Source organism: Mesoplodon densirostris, chromosome 12, assembly GCF_025265405.1.
Source record: "Mesoplodon densirostris isolate mMesDen1 chromosome 12, mMesDen1 primary haplotype, whole genome shotgun sequence".
NCBI classification, from domain to species: Eukaryota; Metazoa; Chordata; class Mammalia; order Artiodactyla; family Ziphiidae; genus Mesoplodon; species Mesoplodon densirostris.
This window is the reverse complement of record NC_082672.1, coordinates 52,484,388-52,503,191: the sequence shown is the minus strand read 5'-3', so window position 1 is coordinate 52,503,191 and position 18,804 is coordinate 52,484,388. Positions and strand designations below refer to the sequence as shown.

Sequence of the window (18,804 nt, the reverse complement as noted above, 5' to 3'; positions counted from 1 at the left end):
GATCAGAGATGATTTTAAGGCTGTTGTAATGTTTAATTTAAAAAAGAAAAAAAGGTTTGAATTAGAAAGCAAAGAAATTCTCCTGTGACAATGTCCCAGCTTCTACATTAATTCTAAAACAAATAGAGGAGAGTGGAACAATTAAACATGTTGCTTTAAATGTTTTAAATATTTAAGTATAAATTTTTCCTCTCTTTTAACTCCAGGGAAGTGTAAACGCAATAGAAAGCTCCTCCTCCATCAAGAGCCGAAGAATTAGAAGGAAAAAGGCTTTTAGTTACCAGTCCTTGTGTTTTTACTTCTCTTAGGAAGCTCCCTCACCGAAGGCCCATCTATAAGGTACAGAACCTCAAAGTGAGCCCGAGTCCTTCACAGAGGGGCTACTTCCCCATCAAAACTAAGGTCCTGACTTGAGGGGCTTTATGAATCTAAGAGTGGAACCAATAAAATTAGAAAATGCTAAGGAAGAACCTAAAATGGGTGGATTACAGAGAGGTCCATGTTACCTTGCCTATCCTTCTAAGTATTCCTGAGGAAGATTAACTTCCAGCAAAAAAGCAGTATAGATAAAACAAAATTTGCATAAGGTACCTTTGAAAAATAACAAGGTGCCTATTAAACACTGTAAGTGTGTCAGCCAAAGTGGTATAGATGAAACAAAATTTGTATAAGGTACTTTTGAAAAATAACAAGTTGCCTATTAAACACTGTAGGAGTGTCAAACAAACAAACAGCTTTTGCAAAATTGAAGCCATAAATTGACTTAAACCCTAGTAATTTAGTACTATTCCATTTAAATTCTCTGACAACTGATTTTTTTTTTTTTTTTTTTTTTTGTGGTACGCGGGCCTCTCACTGCTGTGGCCTCTCCCGCTGTGGAGCACAGGCTCCAGACGCACAGGCTCAGCGGCCACGGCTCACGGGCCCAGCCGCTCCGTGGCATGTGGGATCCTCCTGGACCAGGGCACGAACCCGCGTCCCCTGCATCGGCAGGTGGACTCTCAACCACTGTGCCACCAGGGAAGCCCTGACAACTGATTTTTTAGCTTATTATTTCTGTTAAATTAAAATTGCTCTGGCCTCTACAAAAAGAGATAAAAAGTAAATTCCTATTTCTAAAGTTCTGAAGTGAATGATATAAAATTAAATACAGAGATGCATTTTAAGTGCTAAGTATCCTTCCGCTGTTGCCAGAAAACAACTAACAAAGGGGAGTTAAGTAATTTCGCAGCCGTATTTTCTCACTCTCCTTCACTGAGTGAGAAGTGAGTCGTTTGCATGGCATAATAAGCTGTAAATTATAAACATTTTTACATAGCCTGCTGCAAAGAAAAGTCTGCCAGCTTTCTACTATATTGGATAGGGTTCAAGTGATTAACTACAGCTTTGGAAAGAAGGGGTGGAAACTTGTTTTGCGTCTCAGTTTGTTGGTTCTCTTATGCATAGACTCTAAAAATCCGTTACAGCATTATTTGCAATGAATATGTAAGTTATTCATTGTAATTATAGTAGGGTAATAGAAGCTCCATATTACTGCAGAATGTAAATTACCCATGGATGGCAGCAAATCTTGTAGGTGCATAATTATCTAAGTACTTCCTTGAAACCATGTCTCCAATGAGTATGAATGTAATGGTTTTTAATACCAAAATTTATAGCACTGAGCATTTCAGGACTAATGACAAATGAAGTACACTTTGTTTTTTGTCTATAGGGGAAGCCCATTAGACAGAACATCTATTGGGGGCAGGTCTATTTTAAAAAATGGTTTCTGTATCAAAGAAAACATACAGGTATCTGTATTCCCAATAGATAAAAGAGTAAAGGAAATGTGCAATAAAAGAGGTATAGCCTACAAACCTAAATGTTTTTATTTTTAAACTGTATAGAACACCATGATCCACATTCAACGTCTAAACAAAAGCAAATTTTGTCTGAATAAATCAACAATAATTCATGGAGCACTTGAGTGCCCACCACAGTGCCTGGGCTTTAGAGGCCAAAGAAAAAAGTCTATAACCTGGTTTCTAAGCACTATGCAATTCAATACCACCAAACAAAGATCGGCGCTCAGTCTTGAGGATGTCAAGATGAAAAAGAAAGTACAGTTGGCCCCCATATCCTTGGGTTTCGCATCCGTGGATTCAACCAACCGTGGAGCTGGCTAAATATGCAAATGGGAAACCTGTGGATGCAGAGAGCCGACTGTATTCATTGTACTATACCATTGTATATAAGGGACTTGAGCATCAAAGTGGATTTCGGTATCCACGGGGGCTTCCGGAACCAACCCACGTGGATCCTGAGGAGCAACTGTATATTTAGGGCACTCTAATCCAGAGGCTGTCTACAGTAATGGAAAGAGCACGAATTCCATAGTCAAATGGGGTCTGAATTCCAACTCTGCCATTTATTTACACTACCAACTTTATCAGGTTATTAAATTTCTCTAAGCCTGTTTCCCAAGAAAAGTGATTTTTTTGTTAACCAATATTGTAAGGATTAAATGAGTTAACATTTATAAAGCACAGGAAACAGTACCAGACATATAGAAAATTCGATATGTGTTAGCTATAGTGATTATTTTTCTATATTTATCATAGCTTTGCACATAGCAGGGGCTCAACAAATGTTTGTTGAATGAATGAATGAATGAGTCAATGAGTGATAAGATAGGTATACAAATTACTACAAAATAGATAAGAAGTGCCTCAAAGGTACAAAATGTAATAAAAGGCTCAGTGGTCGGAGAGGTGTTGAGTTGGAAGATGGCTAAAACATAGGCCCTGACCTCTAGAAGGTACTATCTAGTGGGGAAACATATACATAAATCAGTCATTACAAAACAATGTGTTAAATGTTCTAAAAATTCACAGAACAGTCCCTCTAGGTTCTGGCTCTAATTGAGCCAGAGCTTTTCCTGGGGTACCAGTATCCCTGTATCTTTGTGAGTGGATATACTTAACTTCCTACAAGCCACACACTGAAGAGTTGAGAGGTGGGACTGGTGCTTTGTTTCTGCACGGTCTTGAGAGACCACTGCTCCTTTGCAGCTGCTCTACTTTCCACCACTCTCTTCTCTGTCACCCTGCATTCACTGGAGTCCTCAGCACTTTGCTTAGTTCTGTTCTCTTGGTTGACTTCAATCACGTGAACTGCCCACCTGTAGTTTCTCAATCTACTCAATTCAAATGCTGTCAACCCCACTCTCAGAACAACTGGAACTTATCATTTAGAGCTGTTCTACTTCTGAAATCTTCAATTCACATATCCTACTTTCTATCTATGACCTCCTAACCTCTCAGTTCTCTCACTGAATTATTACTTTTCCCCCTAAAATATGAATCTTCATGACCTCCAATCCTTGATCACTATTTTTTACCTAATTTTGGACTCCCTCAGCCTTCCTTCCTGATTGAGCCTAAACGGTTCTATTAGGTCAACAACCATTCTTTTGCACATATCTTTTTCTTGGTGGGCAAAGAAAAATCACAATCATGCTTTTACCTCCATCACTTCTACTCTAGGGCTGCTAGGAACTAACTGCTGCTGTTAAGGAATTCGGATTTAATCCTGTAGGGACTGGGATACTATTGAAAAATTAAGGATATTTTATTCCACTTAAAAAGTTGAGCAGAATAGAAGGGAATAGGGCAATCTTAATAATAGAAAATGGACACTCAATAAGCCAGTGACTACAGGGTTAGAGATAACCAACCTGAGAATCTTCTCTCTTTGCCTCTATTACCATTACCACCCAGCTACCCAGTCCAAGAGCAAGAAGAAGAGGATAGCGAAGAAGGAGCTCCTTGGGCACTAAGCCACCTGTAGATGCCAGTTTCTCCTAGCATCTTAGGTGAAGGGTATTAAGGACTGTCTTTAATCAAACAAATGGCTGTGAGAGGACATGGGTGGACTGTGGACCCAAGAGTGAATATGGTTATAGCTCTAGAAATTAAGCTCCAAAAACAGAGTTCTAGAAATGAAATTGCATCAACAGTGTCAATAGTGTCATAAATTGGAGGTCAAAGACTATTTCTTATTAATATTTGCATTTCCACGGGGCCTCCCTGGTGGCGCAGTGGTTGAGAGTCCGCCTGCCGATGCAGGGGACACGGGTTCGTGCCCCAATCCCGGAGGATCCCACATGCCGCGGAGCGGCTGGGCCCGCGAGCCATGGCCGCGGAGCCTGTGTGTCCGGAGCCTGTGCTCCGCAACGGGAGAGGCCACAGCAGTGAGAGGCTCGCGTACAGCAAAAAAAAAAAAAAAAAAAAAAAAAAAAATTTGCATTTCCTTCAATGCTTAGCCCTGTGCCTTGCAGAGAGGAGGTGGTCAGGATGTGCTATACTGGACCACAGGCTACTCGAACCTAGCTGGATATATGCTCGTTAAGCTCTGTGACTTAAAGTCCATTTTATCCCTATCTGCCTTATAGATGAGTAATCACACAGCATGATTAGTGACTTGCTTAAGATCAAATAACCAATCAGTTACAGATTTGAGACAAGAACTCAGATCTCTGGCCCTTTACCCAAGTCTCTTTTATATCACACTGTTTACCACTCGGGGTGCCTTGAGTTTGGGTTCAAAGGATATAACATTACGTCAAGAAGCTATTAAGCAAACTCTGTCATTAAACATTTTAAAAGACTGCAATTCTTCTAATAGAACTAACATTTTACTACAGTAAATGTCAAGAATTAAGCACAGTTTAAAATTTAGAATTAGACATTGGACAATGCCTTTGACTGTGGCTTCTTACTAGTCAACGTATAGCCCTTCTTTAAGGAAAAGATTTAAACTTTTTCACTATTGACAAAACAATTTATGCAGCTTGTTTTTTTGTTGTGATATAGTCAGGCAGGCTAATCTGTACCAAGATATTTATATACGATTAACTCTCAGCTGAGTAGATTAGTAACTGAGCCCACCTACTTTTTGTGGTGAATTATACTTGTTTTGTAAGAGGCTGTTCCTATTTTGTGTTTTTCCAACAGCTCTGGTGAAGTAAAGACTTCTGATGTACAGTACATGCAACATAAAGAGTCTTCCCCCTTTCTTACTCAACATATAACTGCTGCATTTGTGCATGCTGTGTAGGTTGAAAAATAACAATAAAAAGTTAATGAAGAAAATAAGTACTGGTTGTAATGAATTAGTAATATTGCTAGATTTGTACCTGGAGTTTATTTTTCTTGTTGTAAATGGAACACAATCAATAGGAATATGTAATCTAACTGCACATGCTTTCATCTCTTGGGATCTCTCTGAAAAGGAGCTGAGATATCTTTAGGAAATTATCTTCAATAGCCTACTCTGAATTCAATTATTCAGCATAATCATTTTATTTTATTTATTTATTTTTTTAAAAGTCTTCATGTTGCTTTTTTAAAAATTAATTAATTAATTAATTAACTTTTGGCTGCATTGGGTCTTCGTTGCTGCGCGCAGGCTTTCTCTAGTTGCAATGAGTGGGGGCGACTCTTCGTCGTGGTACGCAGGCTTCTCATTGCAGTGGCTTCTCTTGTTGCAGAGCATGGGCTCTAGGTACGTGGGCTTCAGCAGTTGTGGCCCGTGGGCTCTAGAACGCAGGCTCAGTAGTTGTGGCTCACAGGCTTAGTCGCTCTGCATCATGTGGGATCTTCCCAGACCAGGGCTTGAACCCGTGTCCCCTGCATTGGCAGGCAAATTCTTAACCACTGCGCCACCAGGGAAACGAGCAGAATCATTTTAAATCACTGTCAATTCCTCATTTTCGAGATTCTTGTAGTACAAAAAGATACATTTCTTAAATAGGTTGTTATTGCTTTATAAGTATGAAATATAACTTTCTTTTAATTTTCAAGTTTATTTTAATTGGATTTTCTTTATTTAAAAAAAGAAATATTACAAATAAAGTTCCCTTTGACTATCCCCTATACCTATTTCCAAACAATTCCCCCTCCCCACTTCCTCCAACCATAGGTATCATCAGGTGGGTGAAGTTTCTTCCAGACTTCTTCCTATGCATTTACACGTGCCATCTTTTTTTTTTTTTTTTTTTTTTTGGCTGCATTGGGTCTTAGTTGCAGCATGCGGGATCTTTGATGAGGCATGCAGCATCTTTTCTTTCACTGTAGTGCATGGGCTCTTCATTGCAGCTCTTGGGCTTCTCTCTAGTTGTGGTGTGTGGGTTTTCTCTCTCTAGTTGTGGCGTGCGGGCTCTAGAGAGTGTGGGCTCTGCAGCACGTGGGCTCTCCTGATGAGGTGCGCGAGCTCATGTGGTGTGTAGGCTTAGTTGCTCTGCAGCATGTGGGACCAGGGATCGAACCCGCGTCCCCTGCATTGGAAGGCGGATTCTTTATCACTGGACCACTGGGGAAGTCCCCTACACATGCCATCTTAAAAAATAATAATAACCATAACTTTTAAAATGCTATCTATTTCAATATTAACTATTTCACATTAATAAAACTGGGCCCTAAATCAATAATATAATCAACACGTTCCTACTTAAGTGTCATTTCTTATGGTGTTTTCTGATTTGGTCAATCACCAAGGGAAATATGGTTTGTTAATTCTGTTTGGCATTTTTAAGTGCCAGACAAATTCTAATATGCAGTGTGAAGGTGAGGATTGATAGTCACAGCCTATTGTTACTATAATTAGAAGTCATCAGAAGCTAATTAGTACCACATTAAAAATGATAAATTATGAACCATAAATTTGCAGCTAAGACCTAGTCCAATTCCCTAAATTTAAAGATTAAAAAAAAAAAAAGACTTGCCTCTTTCACAGCTTTTATATTCTCCACTTGTCTTTGTAACTTATATAGGTCTCTGAGTACTCCACCACCACTTCCTCTAACAGCACACCAAGCCTGACCAATTTTCACTTAGAGGAGAAAGTAATGTTAAGGTCAGTAATTTGATTATAAGATGTTTTCTACATTAACTTAGTTATATTTATAATGTCTTTTTTCTGATTAGTCCTTTAAGCCCAACAATCACCTTAGCATGTTTAACCTTAGTCATTAATTTAATCTTAATCAACTGAATGATACACTGAGTTAGAATTAGCACAGTTACCAAGAAATTGATAGTGCCCATTTTAACATGGATGGTAAACCTAAGAAAGTTAATCAAAAGATAGCATTTTGCTTCACTCCTGCTTTCTTTATTTAAAAAACATCTAGAGTTTATGCATTTTCATAGGATATCTGACCCTGTCCAAGAGGGCAAAAGATAAAAGTTTAAGTCAGCTCAGGTCCTCTAAGGCCCTCATTTTAATAGTAGGATAGAATTTCTAAGCTAACTACCAACACTCAACAAAAATTTTTACTAATTTTTAAGAAGTACATAAATAAACATGTATAAATTAAAAATAATTCAGCCCACTGAAGAGGACAAAGAATGAACAAAGTCTTTCATCCCGTTTCCCTCCACAGCTGCCGCTCCCCAGAGGTGACCACTATTACCAGCTCTTTGTGTCTCCTTTGAGATATTTTTCATGCAAATAAAAATCCACTGCCCACTCAGTCAAGCCCCAAGAGGATCAAACTATAATACGTTTCTCAGTCTTGCTTTTCTTACATGTTCCTTGAGCTCTTTCCAGATCAGCACATACCAATTCTCCTTAATTCTTTTAAACGATCCATTGATACTCCCCTGCATCAACAACATAACGTGTGCCCTCTTGGTGGACACTTTGGTTGTTTCCTTTGTTGCTGTTGTTCTTGCAAAGTATACTGCAAAGAGCATTCTTATACATACATCTTTGAGCACTTATGCTAATACATCAGTACACAGTTTTGCTAAATCAAAGGGTAGCTGGATTAAAATAAAATTTACTGCTATTACCAAATTGTTCTCTAAGCAACTATACCTATTAACATCCCCACTAACAAAACATTCAAGTGCCTCTTCCTCACCAAGAAATGCTGAGTATCAAACTTTTTAATCTTTGACAATCTGACAGGGGGAAACTATGGTTTTTTAAAAATTTGCCCTGTATGATGAGGTCCAGCCTTTTCCCCCTTTTGTTTACTAACCATCTATGAGTTTTCTTCACTGAATAGCCTGTTCATGTCTTCTGTCCATGTCTGTGTTGTACTATCTTCTTCCTGATTCATAAGATCTCCAACTGATTTTTTTTATTAAAACTCGGCCCCTTGTCATGTATGCTGCAAATATTTTTATAATTTTGGCACTTATCTTTGGACTTTATGGGAATTCTTTTCCATTGAAGAATTCTTTTTTAATGAAGTCAAATGTGTTAATCTTTTTGTTTATAGGTCCAGAGTGTTGAAACATTTTAGAAAGGACTTCCTTGCTTCAAGATTAAATAATAATAACAACAATAATAATAGATATTATTATTCAGCTGTAACCAAATAGTCATTGACTGTCATCCATGTGCTAGGAACATGCTGAATGCTGGGCTAATATGAAGAAAACAGATCATCTGAACTGTGTTTAATGGCACATAGAGCATAGAGTCTTCTTTTATCAGCACTACATATAAATACAGAAAAAGATCAGTCCGTAACTTTATTCCTATTCATCAGCTCACCTGCCACTCAGAAGCCAAATAAGTAGTAAGATAAAAGTACTTGTTTTACAAATAGACTTGGCATGCTTTAAAATTCGCCAGTACCCACATGTACCCAAGCCAACAGACCATCTAAAAGGCGAAAATAACAATCACTTTACCCCTGACTCATTTAATACTTTTTCATTCTTGCATGTTCTACTTATCACAATTTATCTCTAGCAAACAGAGACAGAGAACGGTGGGCAAGAAGAAGGTGGTAGCATGTAAGAAATCTGATAAAGGACATAAAGCAGCATGACAGGGGTCTGGAATAACAATAACAGACAACACTTGTTAAGTGCAGTCCACACAAGGCACTGTTCTAAGTGTTTTATTCATATTACCTTCTTTAATCCACTCAACAAACCTATGAGGTACACAGAGGTGACCTAACTTGTCTGGGGTCACATAGCAAATAAGTGATAGATTTAAACTAAGGCAATTTATAACCAACATGATATACTTCTTCCCCTACTTGATCACTTAATGTAGGATCTCAGAAAGTTACTTCATCTTTTTGAGTCTCAGTTTTCTGGTTGGTAACTCTGTTATTTCTGCCTCACAGAGTCCCCATTAGGGTTCAAAGTTAGGTACCCTAACATAAAATAACATTTACCAAACTCTTTTGCAGCATTCTACAAGATGTACTGTTGACAGTCAAAAAAAAAAAACAATCATAGTTTCCCCCTGTCAGATTGGCAAAGATTAAAAGGGTTACAGGGTTTTATAGTAAAATAACTGGGAAACAATATCTCTTCTTAAAGATTCGTGATGCATGCCACATATACCTAACAATTCTTCAGATTTCTGAAATGAAGCAATCTGTTGGCATGCCCAAATTTATCTGACCACAGGACCTTTCGTCCCACTGACGACCTAGTAAAACCTTCATCCCAGATGAAGCACAAATTGGGAAATGTTGGTAGAAAATGGCATGAGATCAAAGGACCTAATGAGTCTGTGTCTGAGTCTGGCTTGGCCAACTGCTAACCTCTTGTTTTAGGTAAAGACTCCTTAACCTCTCCAGGTCTCTGTTTTCGCTCTCAGCAATCACCTAGACTACTTTAATAACTCCTTGGCTGGTTCTCTCTACCTCTTGGACCTCAACTCTCTGGGTTATCTTCTCAACTAATTACATTCTATAGCACAGATATATTAATGTGACTCCTTTGCTTAAAGACCTTTATAATAGCTATGAATAAGAATAAACACTTAGAGAATGCTTACTATGCTATGCATTACTCTATTCACTCATTTAATTCTTAAAACCATTCTCTGAAATGTGAGAGCTGAAATCTGAGGCACAGCTAATAGGTGATATAGTCTGTTTCCAGATTCCAAGTCTATTCTGCTGCCTCTTGGGTGGCTCCCCACTGTTTCTCCAGGATATAGCTCTAATTCCTTAGGCCTTTCACAATTCAACTTCAACCTTTCTTTTCTACACCCTCTCCTCATCAGTATTCTGTAATACATTAGTTTGCCAGCACTATGAGGGAAGAACTTGTTCTAGATCCCTCTCCTTGGCTTGAAAAAAACCATTTTCATGTTCACAGGGTGTGCTGCTGGTATATGCATGTTTGTGTCCAAATTTCCCCTTTTTTAAAATAAGGACACTAAATTAGGGTCCACTCTAATAACCCTCATTTTAACTTGATTACATCAATAAAGACCCTATCTCCAAATAAGGCCACATTGTGAGAACGAGGGGTTAGGACTTCAACATATGAATTTTAGGGGGGACACAATTCAATCCATAACATCTATATACATGAACCTGGTCTCTATTATGTAAATTCATACATTCATATAACAATTATGTACTGAGTGCCCACTACAGTGTTGGCACTCTGTGAGTCCTGCTACGTACTATGTACCAGACCACATGTCTTTGGTCAGTCTGTTCGTTACTTCCTTTGCCTAGAACGCAACCACCTTTTACCAAACCCCTTGACTACCTGCTTTCCTCCAACTGACAACCTCCTAGTTACCTTCAAAACCCACTTATAAATTCCCTATTTTGTAAAGTTCAAATGGTCTCTTTTTCTGAAATTTTCTCCTTTCCTCTCCCAACATATTTAATTGCTCCAAAGAATTGTTTATACTTTACTTACAGTATCTATAGCATCATATTACAGTTGTTTGTAAACTTGTATGTTCCCTAACTTGATGATAATAAGGTCACAGAGGGTAAATACCATACAGTATTCAGCTTGTATCTCCTGCACTAAGCATAGTGCCTGGAACACCACAGAGTAATTGCTTAATAAGAGTTTGTTTAATGAGTGATCAAAGCAGGGTGTTCAATTTAACAAGACCCAATAGGAAAAAATTGAAGGAGAAACATGAACAGACACAGAGACCCAACAGACAACTATTGCTAAAATCTAAACATGAAGTAGAGCTTCCCTGGTGGTGCAGCAATTAAGAATCTGCCTGCCAATGCAGGGGACATGGGTTCGAGCCCTGGTCCAGGAAGATCCCACATGCCGTGGAGCAACTAAGCCTGTGCGCCACAACTACTGAAGCCTGCGCACCTAGAGCCCGTGCTCTGCAACAGGAGAAGCCACCGTAATGGGAAGCCCGCACACTGCAATGAAGAGTAGCCCCCGCTCGCCGCAACTAGAGAAAGCCCGTGTGTGGCAATGAAGACCCAACGCAGCCAAAAATAAATAAATAAATAAATATTTTTTTTAAAATAAAATAAATAAATAAACATGAAGTAACAAAGACCTGTAATGGGAGAGTGGAAAGTTAACTGAAAGAAAAAGAGACCTGGAGAAACTTGTGAGTTGTTGGTTTATTAGACACAGAAGATAAAAGAGTGGGAGTAACCAAGGATTACCAAATTCACTGGGATAACTGGGTGACAGAAACAGCAAAATATTAATTAAGGTGCCACTGTTATTAACAGATAAACCCTAAAGTTTAAGTGGTTGAACAAATAGATTTTTCCTCTCACACATCAAGTCAACATGGATATTCCTGATGGACAGGTGGCTCTCCTCCAAGGGGTGCAGGTACCTTTCATCTTGAATTGGTCACTTCCAAAATCACCTGCTTAAGGTATACTGCAAATATAAGATTTTTATGGTCAGGAAATTGTAAATTTCATTTATGCTTATATTTTATTGGCTAGATCTCGTTCATACGGCCCAGCCAACTGCAAAGGAAGGCTGAGAAATGCAGTCTAGCTGAATACTCAGGAAGAAAAGAAAAGAAAATGTGCTTGGCAAACGTTTTAATCGCTTCTAATACAGTTAACAAGAGGTGGTAGGAAATTCCCGGGAATGAAGGTAGAGTGAAAATTTGTGGTCTGTTTATAATTGCTAGTTAGATGAGAAATATTTGAGTCAGTTCTTCCTAAACCAACTGAGAAAATTGAACCATTAGTCACAAAATTCACCTGCATTTCTTTAAACGTAATAATCATATAACACTAGAGAAGTCTATACTTTGTTATGCTATGTATTATATATTACATGATCTATCTTTTGTACACAAAATATAAACATCCTATCATTAAGAATAAGTTATGGGCTTCCCTGGTGGTGCAGTGGTTGAGAATCTGCCTGCCAACGCAGGGGACACGGGTTCGAGCCCTGGTCTGGGAAGATCCCACATGCCGCGGAGCAATTAAGCCCGTGCGCCACAACTACTGAGCCTGCGCGTCTGGAGCTTGTGCTCCATAACAAGAGAGGCTGCGATAGTGAGAGGCCCGCGCACCGCGATGAAGCGTGGCCCCCACTTGCCACAACTAGAGAAAGCCCTCGCACGGAAACGAAGACCCAACACAGCCAAAAATAAATAAATAAATAAATATTTAAAAAAAAAAAAAAAGAATAAGTTATAAACATTTTCCCAGTTGTGGCTAGGGATGCTTGTAAATTTAGTAATACTTTTTTTTGCCTGATCACCTTTGTAACCAACTTTTAAAGTCAGGGTTGGTGGAATAAACCTAAAGTCCATGGTCTTGTTTGAAAAAGGTTATGGTAGATGTTTACAGTGCATTTTTATAAATGTGACTCACCTGTTTTCAAAATGCAGTTATTACATTTTAGCCTAAATTCTGCCTCTCTTGGCCATTATGTGATAAGTTCACAGACACATCTACAAGATATATCCAGCAGTTATATCCTTAGGCCAAATAAAAGAGGTCACCTAACTCACTTTTGTTCCCTTAGGTAATTTACTCAGGTTCCATTAACTGACATCAAAGTCAAGTTTATGAGAGAAAAACACCAACAATGTAAATCCCAGTAGTTAAGAGGTGAATTTAAAAGCTCCCAAAACAGTACTTCCCTCAAATGTTAAATAATTCACTGTGGCATTATAGATACAAGCCTCCAGCAAAAGTTACACTTGAACAATTAAGCTAGCAGGAGCCAAACAAATGACTTCAGGGGTAGAGAAACAAATGAATGGTTTCTCGTAGTAGTATGCCAAATTACATTTTCACATTAACCAGTGTAGAACACCCAAGCATCACCAATGACTTACTAGATAAAGTTTGATTACAGAAAAACAGCCTGGAACCACAAACCAGGATTATTCCCTAAATGTAACTGTGGATGCTATACACTTGGGTATGAAACCCATTTATGCCATTTGGAAAAATTTTATATTCATAATGTACCACCTACTCTTTTGCAGAGTTCTTTTACAATTGCTCATATTACAACAACCATCTACCAAATGCATTATGTTCCTGTAAAGGATCAGAAGGCGATGCAGCTATTTCTTAGAGGCTAAATAAGAAATTGGAAACACGAGGTCACAACACAGTGCACTGTGTACATACAATAAAGATAACAGCATCTGCATAGTAGAAATACACTTTAGATTTAAATTCTAACTCCATCACTTTCTACCTAAAGGATTTTAGACAAGTCTTAATCTCAGCATTAGTTTCTTTTTCTATAAAATGGGGACTATTCATTTATGCAATAAATATTTACTGAACACCTATCATGTGTTGAATACTTCCAAGTGTTATTTTAGGATTAGTGATAGTAAACCATAGCTGGTATTCATTAGAGGCGTGTATGGCTACCCAAATGCAAGAGCAGATGACTGACCATGGACTTCCCTGGTGGTACAGTGGTTAAGAATCCACCTGCCAATGCAGGGAACATGGGTTCGAGCCCCGGTCCGGGAAGATCCCACATGCCGCGGGGCAACTAAGCCCGTGCGCCACAACTACTGAGCCCACATCCCACAACGACTGAAGCCTGCGCACATAGAGCCTGTGCTCCACAACAAAGACAAGCCACCACAATGAGAGGCCCGCACACTGCAACAAAGAGTAGCCCCCGCTCGCTGCAACTAGAGAAAACCCACGCACAGCAACGAAGACCCAACTCAGCCAAGAATAAATAAATAAATTTAAAGAAAGAGCAGATGACTGACCAATAAAACGGTTAAAGTCAGAGACTGAAAAATCAATGGAGTTCCAAACACAAAACAGAGATACATGGTTACAAGGTGATGTGAGGTCTAATTCCTTTCCAGGGACTAACAGGTTATTGGTGTTCATTGCAGATGTTTATGTATTTTCTCTAATTATTTCAACTGAACTCAGCCAACAGCTTTTCTACAAAATTTACAGGGTAAAATTTTGAGCTCCAATTCAAACAGGCTGGGGAAGGATGCAGATAGATGCATTGAAGATTTGCCAAGTTACTGTCCATTCATAAGCTTTCCTAGACATACTTAAGGGAAGACCTTTTTTGGTATACTAATTTAATGGCTAGTCTAATCTACAAGTGAAATAAATTTTTTGAATCAGACTAGAAAAGCCGAATAAAATTAAGAAGGAAAAAAACCAAAACAAAACATGAGATTTGGAAGAAAGAGAACTATAGTTAGAGCCTGAACTTTTCCTCATTTACTAGTCATGTCACCTTGAAAAACATCTCAAGGTTTCTGAAACTCAGTTTTCTCAAGAGTAAAATAAGTATAATGACAATTCTTACCTATGGAATTGTTGTAAGGGTCAAATGGGATAACTGTCATTAAAATGATCAGTAACCTACAAAGCACTAAATAAATATAAATTATCTCAGAGTGAACAGGAACTGAAAATGATCCTAAGATATTTCTTCTAGTGAAGACACTTACGTGGATCAATGGTAAAAGCTCTGCAAAATTACCCTGGCTAGAGGAGAGGCCATTTGTAACCCAACAGTGATAATCTTTGCTTGTTTGTTAATGAAGAAGGTCACTGGACTTCATAGCAGGCAAGCTAGTCATCCTTAAATATTACAGAAGAAAAAAAACATTTATGGGTAAGACTACCAGGAATTTTTAAAAAATCTAAGATGTGGATTTGTTTTTAGAGTAAATAAATAACAGATATATTAACCGTAAGCCGAAGTTTCTAGAAATACTTCTTTTTGTGAGGAAAATTTTCCTGTCGCCCGTGTTTCTGGGTGGTTTTAATTTCAGGTGCCCAAGTCCACTTGCAGACTATTACTTCCATACAGGCTTTTAACACAGTGCCAAGTATACTGCTAAGATCTGATATATTATTACTAAAAAAATGCAGTCATTTAAAAAAGCAAAACTGAAAATTTAAAGTTTGTTTTATATGCAGCAAAAAATGACTGATACGTACTCATAAATTTATTTTTTAATCTAAATGTGTGAGATGTAAAAGTTTCTTATTCCAGTCACTTTAATAAAAACCTCTTCACCATAAAAATAAGCAAAATAAAATAAATGATATAGCACTGAAGTAGACATCTCCTAAAATGGTAGTTGCATCATTATATACACAACAAAGTTATCATATTGAGTAGGTTTAAAAATCATGAATCCTGGACTAAATGACATAGAGTTCTCTACAGAAATACAATGATACCATGATGGGGCAGGAGGGTAGTGTTCAATAGGAAAGTTTAAATGCTCAAGGCAGAAATGAGAAATATTAGACACAAAATTCACCAGAGTTACATACAAAGCAGCTAAGCCATTAGATTTGTTAAGAATAACAAAAATCCATGTTTTAACTTTACAAAATATTTTAATCTATCTTTGAATCAGAGAATGACAAAAAACTAAACAGTGATTTCTACTGACCATTGTAAGAAAACATGCTTTAGAGAGCAATGTCAAAATTTCTTCTTACCATGAATAGATACCACTGACCATGTCATAGCTCTGACATGAAGCATTCACACTGCTGGGCCCAGCTGCCTTAGAAATAAGTAGCACCACCAAGCCCCTCAACTGGAGGTTATTCTGGCTGTCGTGTACAAGGCCCCTGCCAACAAGTAAAGAAAGAAGAGAATTAACACACCCTCACAAAATCAGTCAGATCAAATTAGAGAATTGCGGCAAATACACCCATGCTTTCAAAATCAGACAGTGGGACTTGTTGAAAAGAAATAGGATTGGTGGAAGAAAGAGTTAACAGGAGAAAGCAACAAGTTCAGGAAACAACTAGAGAAACCCATGGCTGGTTTTGAAAGTGACAATATCAAAATTGTGAGGCCTAATGATTTGGCTTCCTCCTCTTTCTGGGTTTTCCCACTGTCTATACCCTACCACGCAAGCTTAACCATTTGCTCTGATAATGAGAGGAACCCATAGTTTTAAACTGTTCTGTGGTAGCTGACAGCAGGCGAAATACAAATTGTATGGCTTGGATGAAGTGGTATTATGTGGCGATGATGCTGGTAAGGGGAAGTGGTAAAAAATGGTTTCTGTCTTCACAGGTAGAAAATTTATTTGAGAAGTAAAATGGAAATGAATGCCATGGGCAAATATCTTGCCATTTCTTATTTTTTATGCAAAGAATAATCATTCTAGACAATGTTAGTCTTTTACATAGAATGTAATATTTTTTTGCTATGAGGATTGAATTTTTATAATTTCTACTACAACTAAGGTCAGTAATACTTTCTAAGATTATATGTTTGTTTAAGTATTGCAAATGGTTGTCATACAAGAACTAAATGGCATCATTAAAAAAAGAAAAAAGACAGAAAACTATGGGTAACATATTATAATAAATTAATATTTAGAACAATGTTCATGAGCATTAATCAAATAGGTTACACCAAAGTATACATAAATAACATATAAATAGAATTCTTGAATGTGGTGAAAACAGTAAAAATTTTTTTATTAATTTGTATTGGAGTATAGTTGATTTACAATGCTGTGTTTGTTTCTGCTGTACAGCAAAGTGAATCAGTTATACGTATACATATATCCATTTTTTTAGGTTCTATTCCCATATAGGTCATTACAGAGTACTGAGTAGACTTCCCTGTGCTATACAATAGGTTCTTATTAGTTATGTACTTTATATATAGTAGCATGTATATGTTGACCCCAATCTCCCAATTTATCCCTCCCCACCTTTCCCCCTTGGTAACCATAAGTTTGCTTTCCAAATCTGTGACTCTGTTTCTAAAAACAGTAAAATTTTGTATTTTAATACTTCACTGAATTATTAAGACTTCCTTGGGTGAATTCTGAACAACAAATTAATTTAAATTAAGTAAGCTAACATAGCCAGAATTAATGAGTCAGTCCATTACTTAAGAAAATTTTCACCCTTCATGCCTCCAAATAAATTTTTAAAAGGGTCCCTTCTTGCTCTTTCAATAGTTTCAAAATAAGACAGATCTTCAGGCTCTCTGCAAGACAACAGTTACAGCTCTTTCTCTACTTATATTTTCTCCTTAATCTAGTAAGTGACCTTCAGCAAGTTAGAGGGGTTAATGATTTTTACAAAGAAGTTCTAATATCCATTAATTTAAGGTAATTAAGCTATATTATAGTAGAAACAAATAATCACCAGAGATGTCCAAAGCTCTGTATTATTATGTAACAATCTACTTAAATCCTACAGACCTGAACTGTTGGGAGGCTGCGAAGCACCCTATTTTGGAAGAAGAAAATGTAAAATGGGAGCACTCTCCAAATTTTTTGCTTTGAATTACAGATTTTAACTTACGCTACTAGACCCTTATTTATGTATTACCTGAGGTAAATAATAATAATATTAAAGAGAAGCTCTGAATTGGCTCCTAATTCTAGAAAGGGAAAAGAGGAAGGTGAGGATGTGTGTGTGGCTGTGTGTTTGGGGGGTTGAGCCTGGTTAGGAATGAAGGATATGAAGGTAAGAACTCATATCCTCTAATGAAGGATATGAGGGTAAGAACTCTGACAGCTGGCCAAGTCACGCTGAAGAAATAGTCCTGGCAACAGTTCTGACAACATCTTCCTCAAATTTCTCAGAGAGGGGATCTTTCACAGAGGACACATACATCATCATCATCATCATCATCATCAAAATACAACAGCAGCAGCAGCAACAATAAATCCTTACATAGGACTTTATATATGCCAGGGACTATTCTAAGCATTTTACTATATATTACTATATATTAATTATTTACTATATATTAATTAAATTAATTCACAACAACTCTATGAGGAAGGTACCACAATTACTTTGATTTTACAGATGAGGAGAATGAGGCACACAGAGAGATCAAGCAACTTGTTCAAGGTACCACAGACAGTAGAGCCTTGATAGAGCCAGGATTTGAACCCAGGCCACTTGGCCCTAGAGTCTATATACATGCTTACCCATTATGCTATAGTGACTCTCCATCTGCTTCACCTCATGTACCAACTATTTGCTAAGTCAGTAGAATAGTGACCGCTTTAGAACCAGGTTTGAAAAATCCTTCTGCTGTTTATTAGCTGTATGACTCAGACTATCACCTCTTCCGTAAAATGAGATTAACATCTACTTTCTGTAGTCATTGTATGGAACAGACAACATGAGTGAAGCATAAACCACTGTGGAAGCACATGGAAGGTGACAAGGTGATCAGAAAACTACATCTCTCTCCTTATTACTTTTTAAAAAAATTTATTTATTTATTTATTTATTTATTTAGGCTGCATTGGGTCTTCATTGCTGTGCGCAGGATATCTCTCTAGTTGTGGCGAGCGGAGGTTACTCTTTGTTGTGGTGCGCGGGCTTCTCACTGCGGTGGCTTCTCTTGTTGCGGAGCACGAGTTCTAGGCACGCAGGCTCAGTAGTTGTGATGCATGGGCTTAGCTGCTCCGCGGCATGTGGGATCTTCCCGGACCAGGGCTCGAACCCGTGTCCCCTGCATCGGCAGGCGGATTCTTAACCACTGCGCCACCAGGGAAGTCCCTCTCCTTATTACTTTTTTGCCGTCTATTTTTTTCTCAACTCTTATATTT

General features: G+C 37.9%; 1 protein-coding gene across 3 annotated transcripts in view; it reads right to left on the bottom strand.

The window, feature by feature from the left end:
• Positions 1 to 18,804, bottom strand: part of PDSS2 (decaprenyl diphosphate synthase subunit 2) — a 267,557-nt gene that overhangs the window by 149,280 nt on the left and 99,473 nt on the right. For 2 of the 3 annotated variants that reach the window (XM_060114836.1, XM_060114835.1), the window contains exon 2: positions 15,698 to 15,832. The exons of the other annotated variant lie outside the window; for it this stretch is intronic. In XM_060114836.1, the coding sequence (XP_059970819.1) occupies positions 15,698 to 15,832 (135 nt within the window). The remainder of the gene's footprint in view (positions 1 to 15,697; positions 15,833 to 18,804) is intronic. 3 annotated transcript variants of the gene reach the window in all.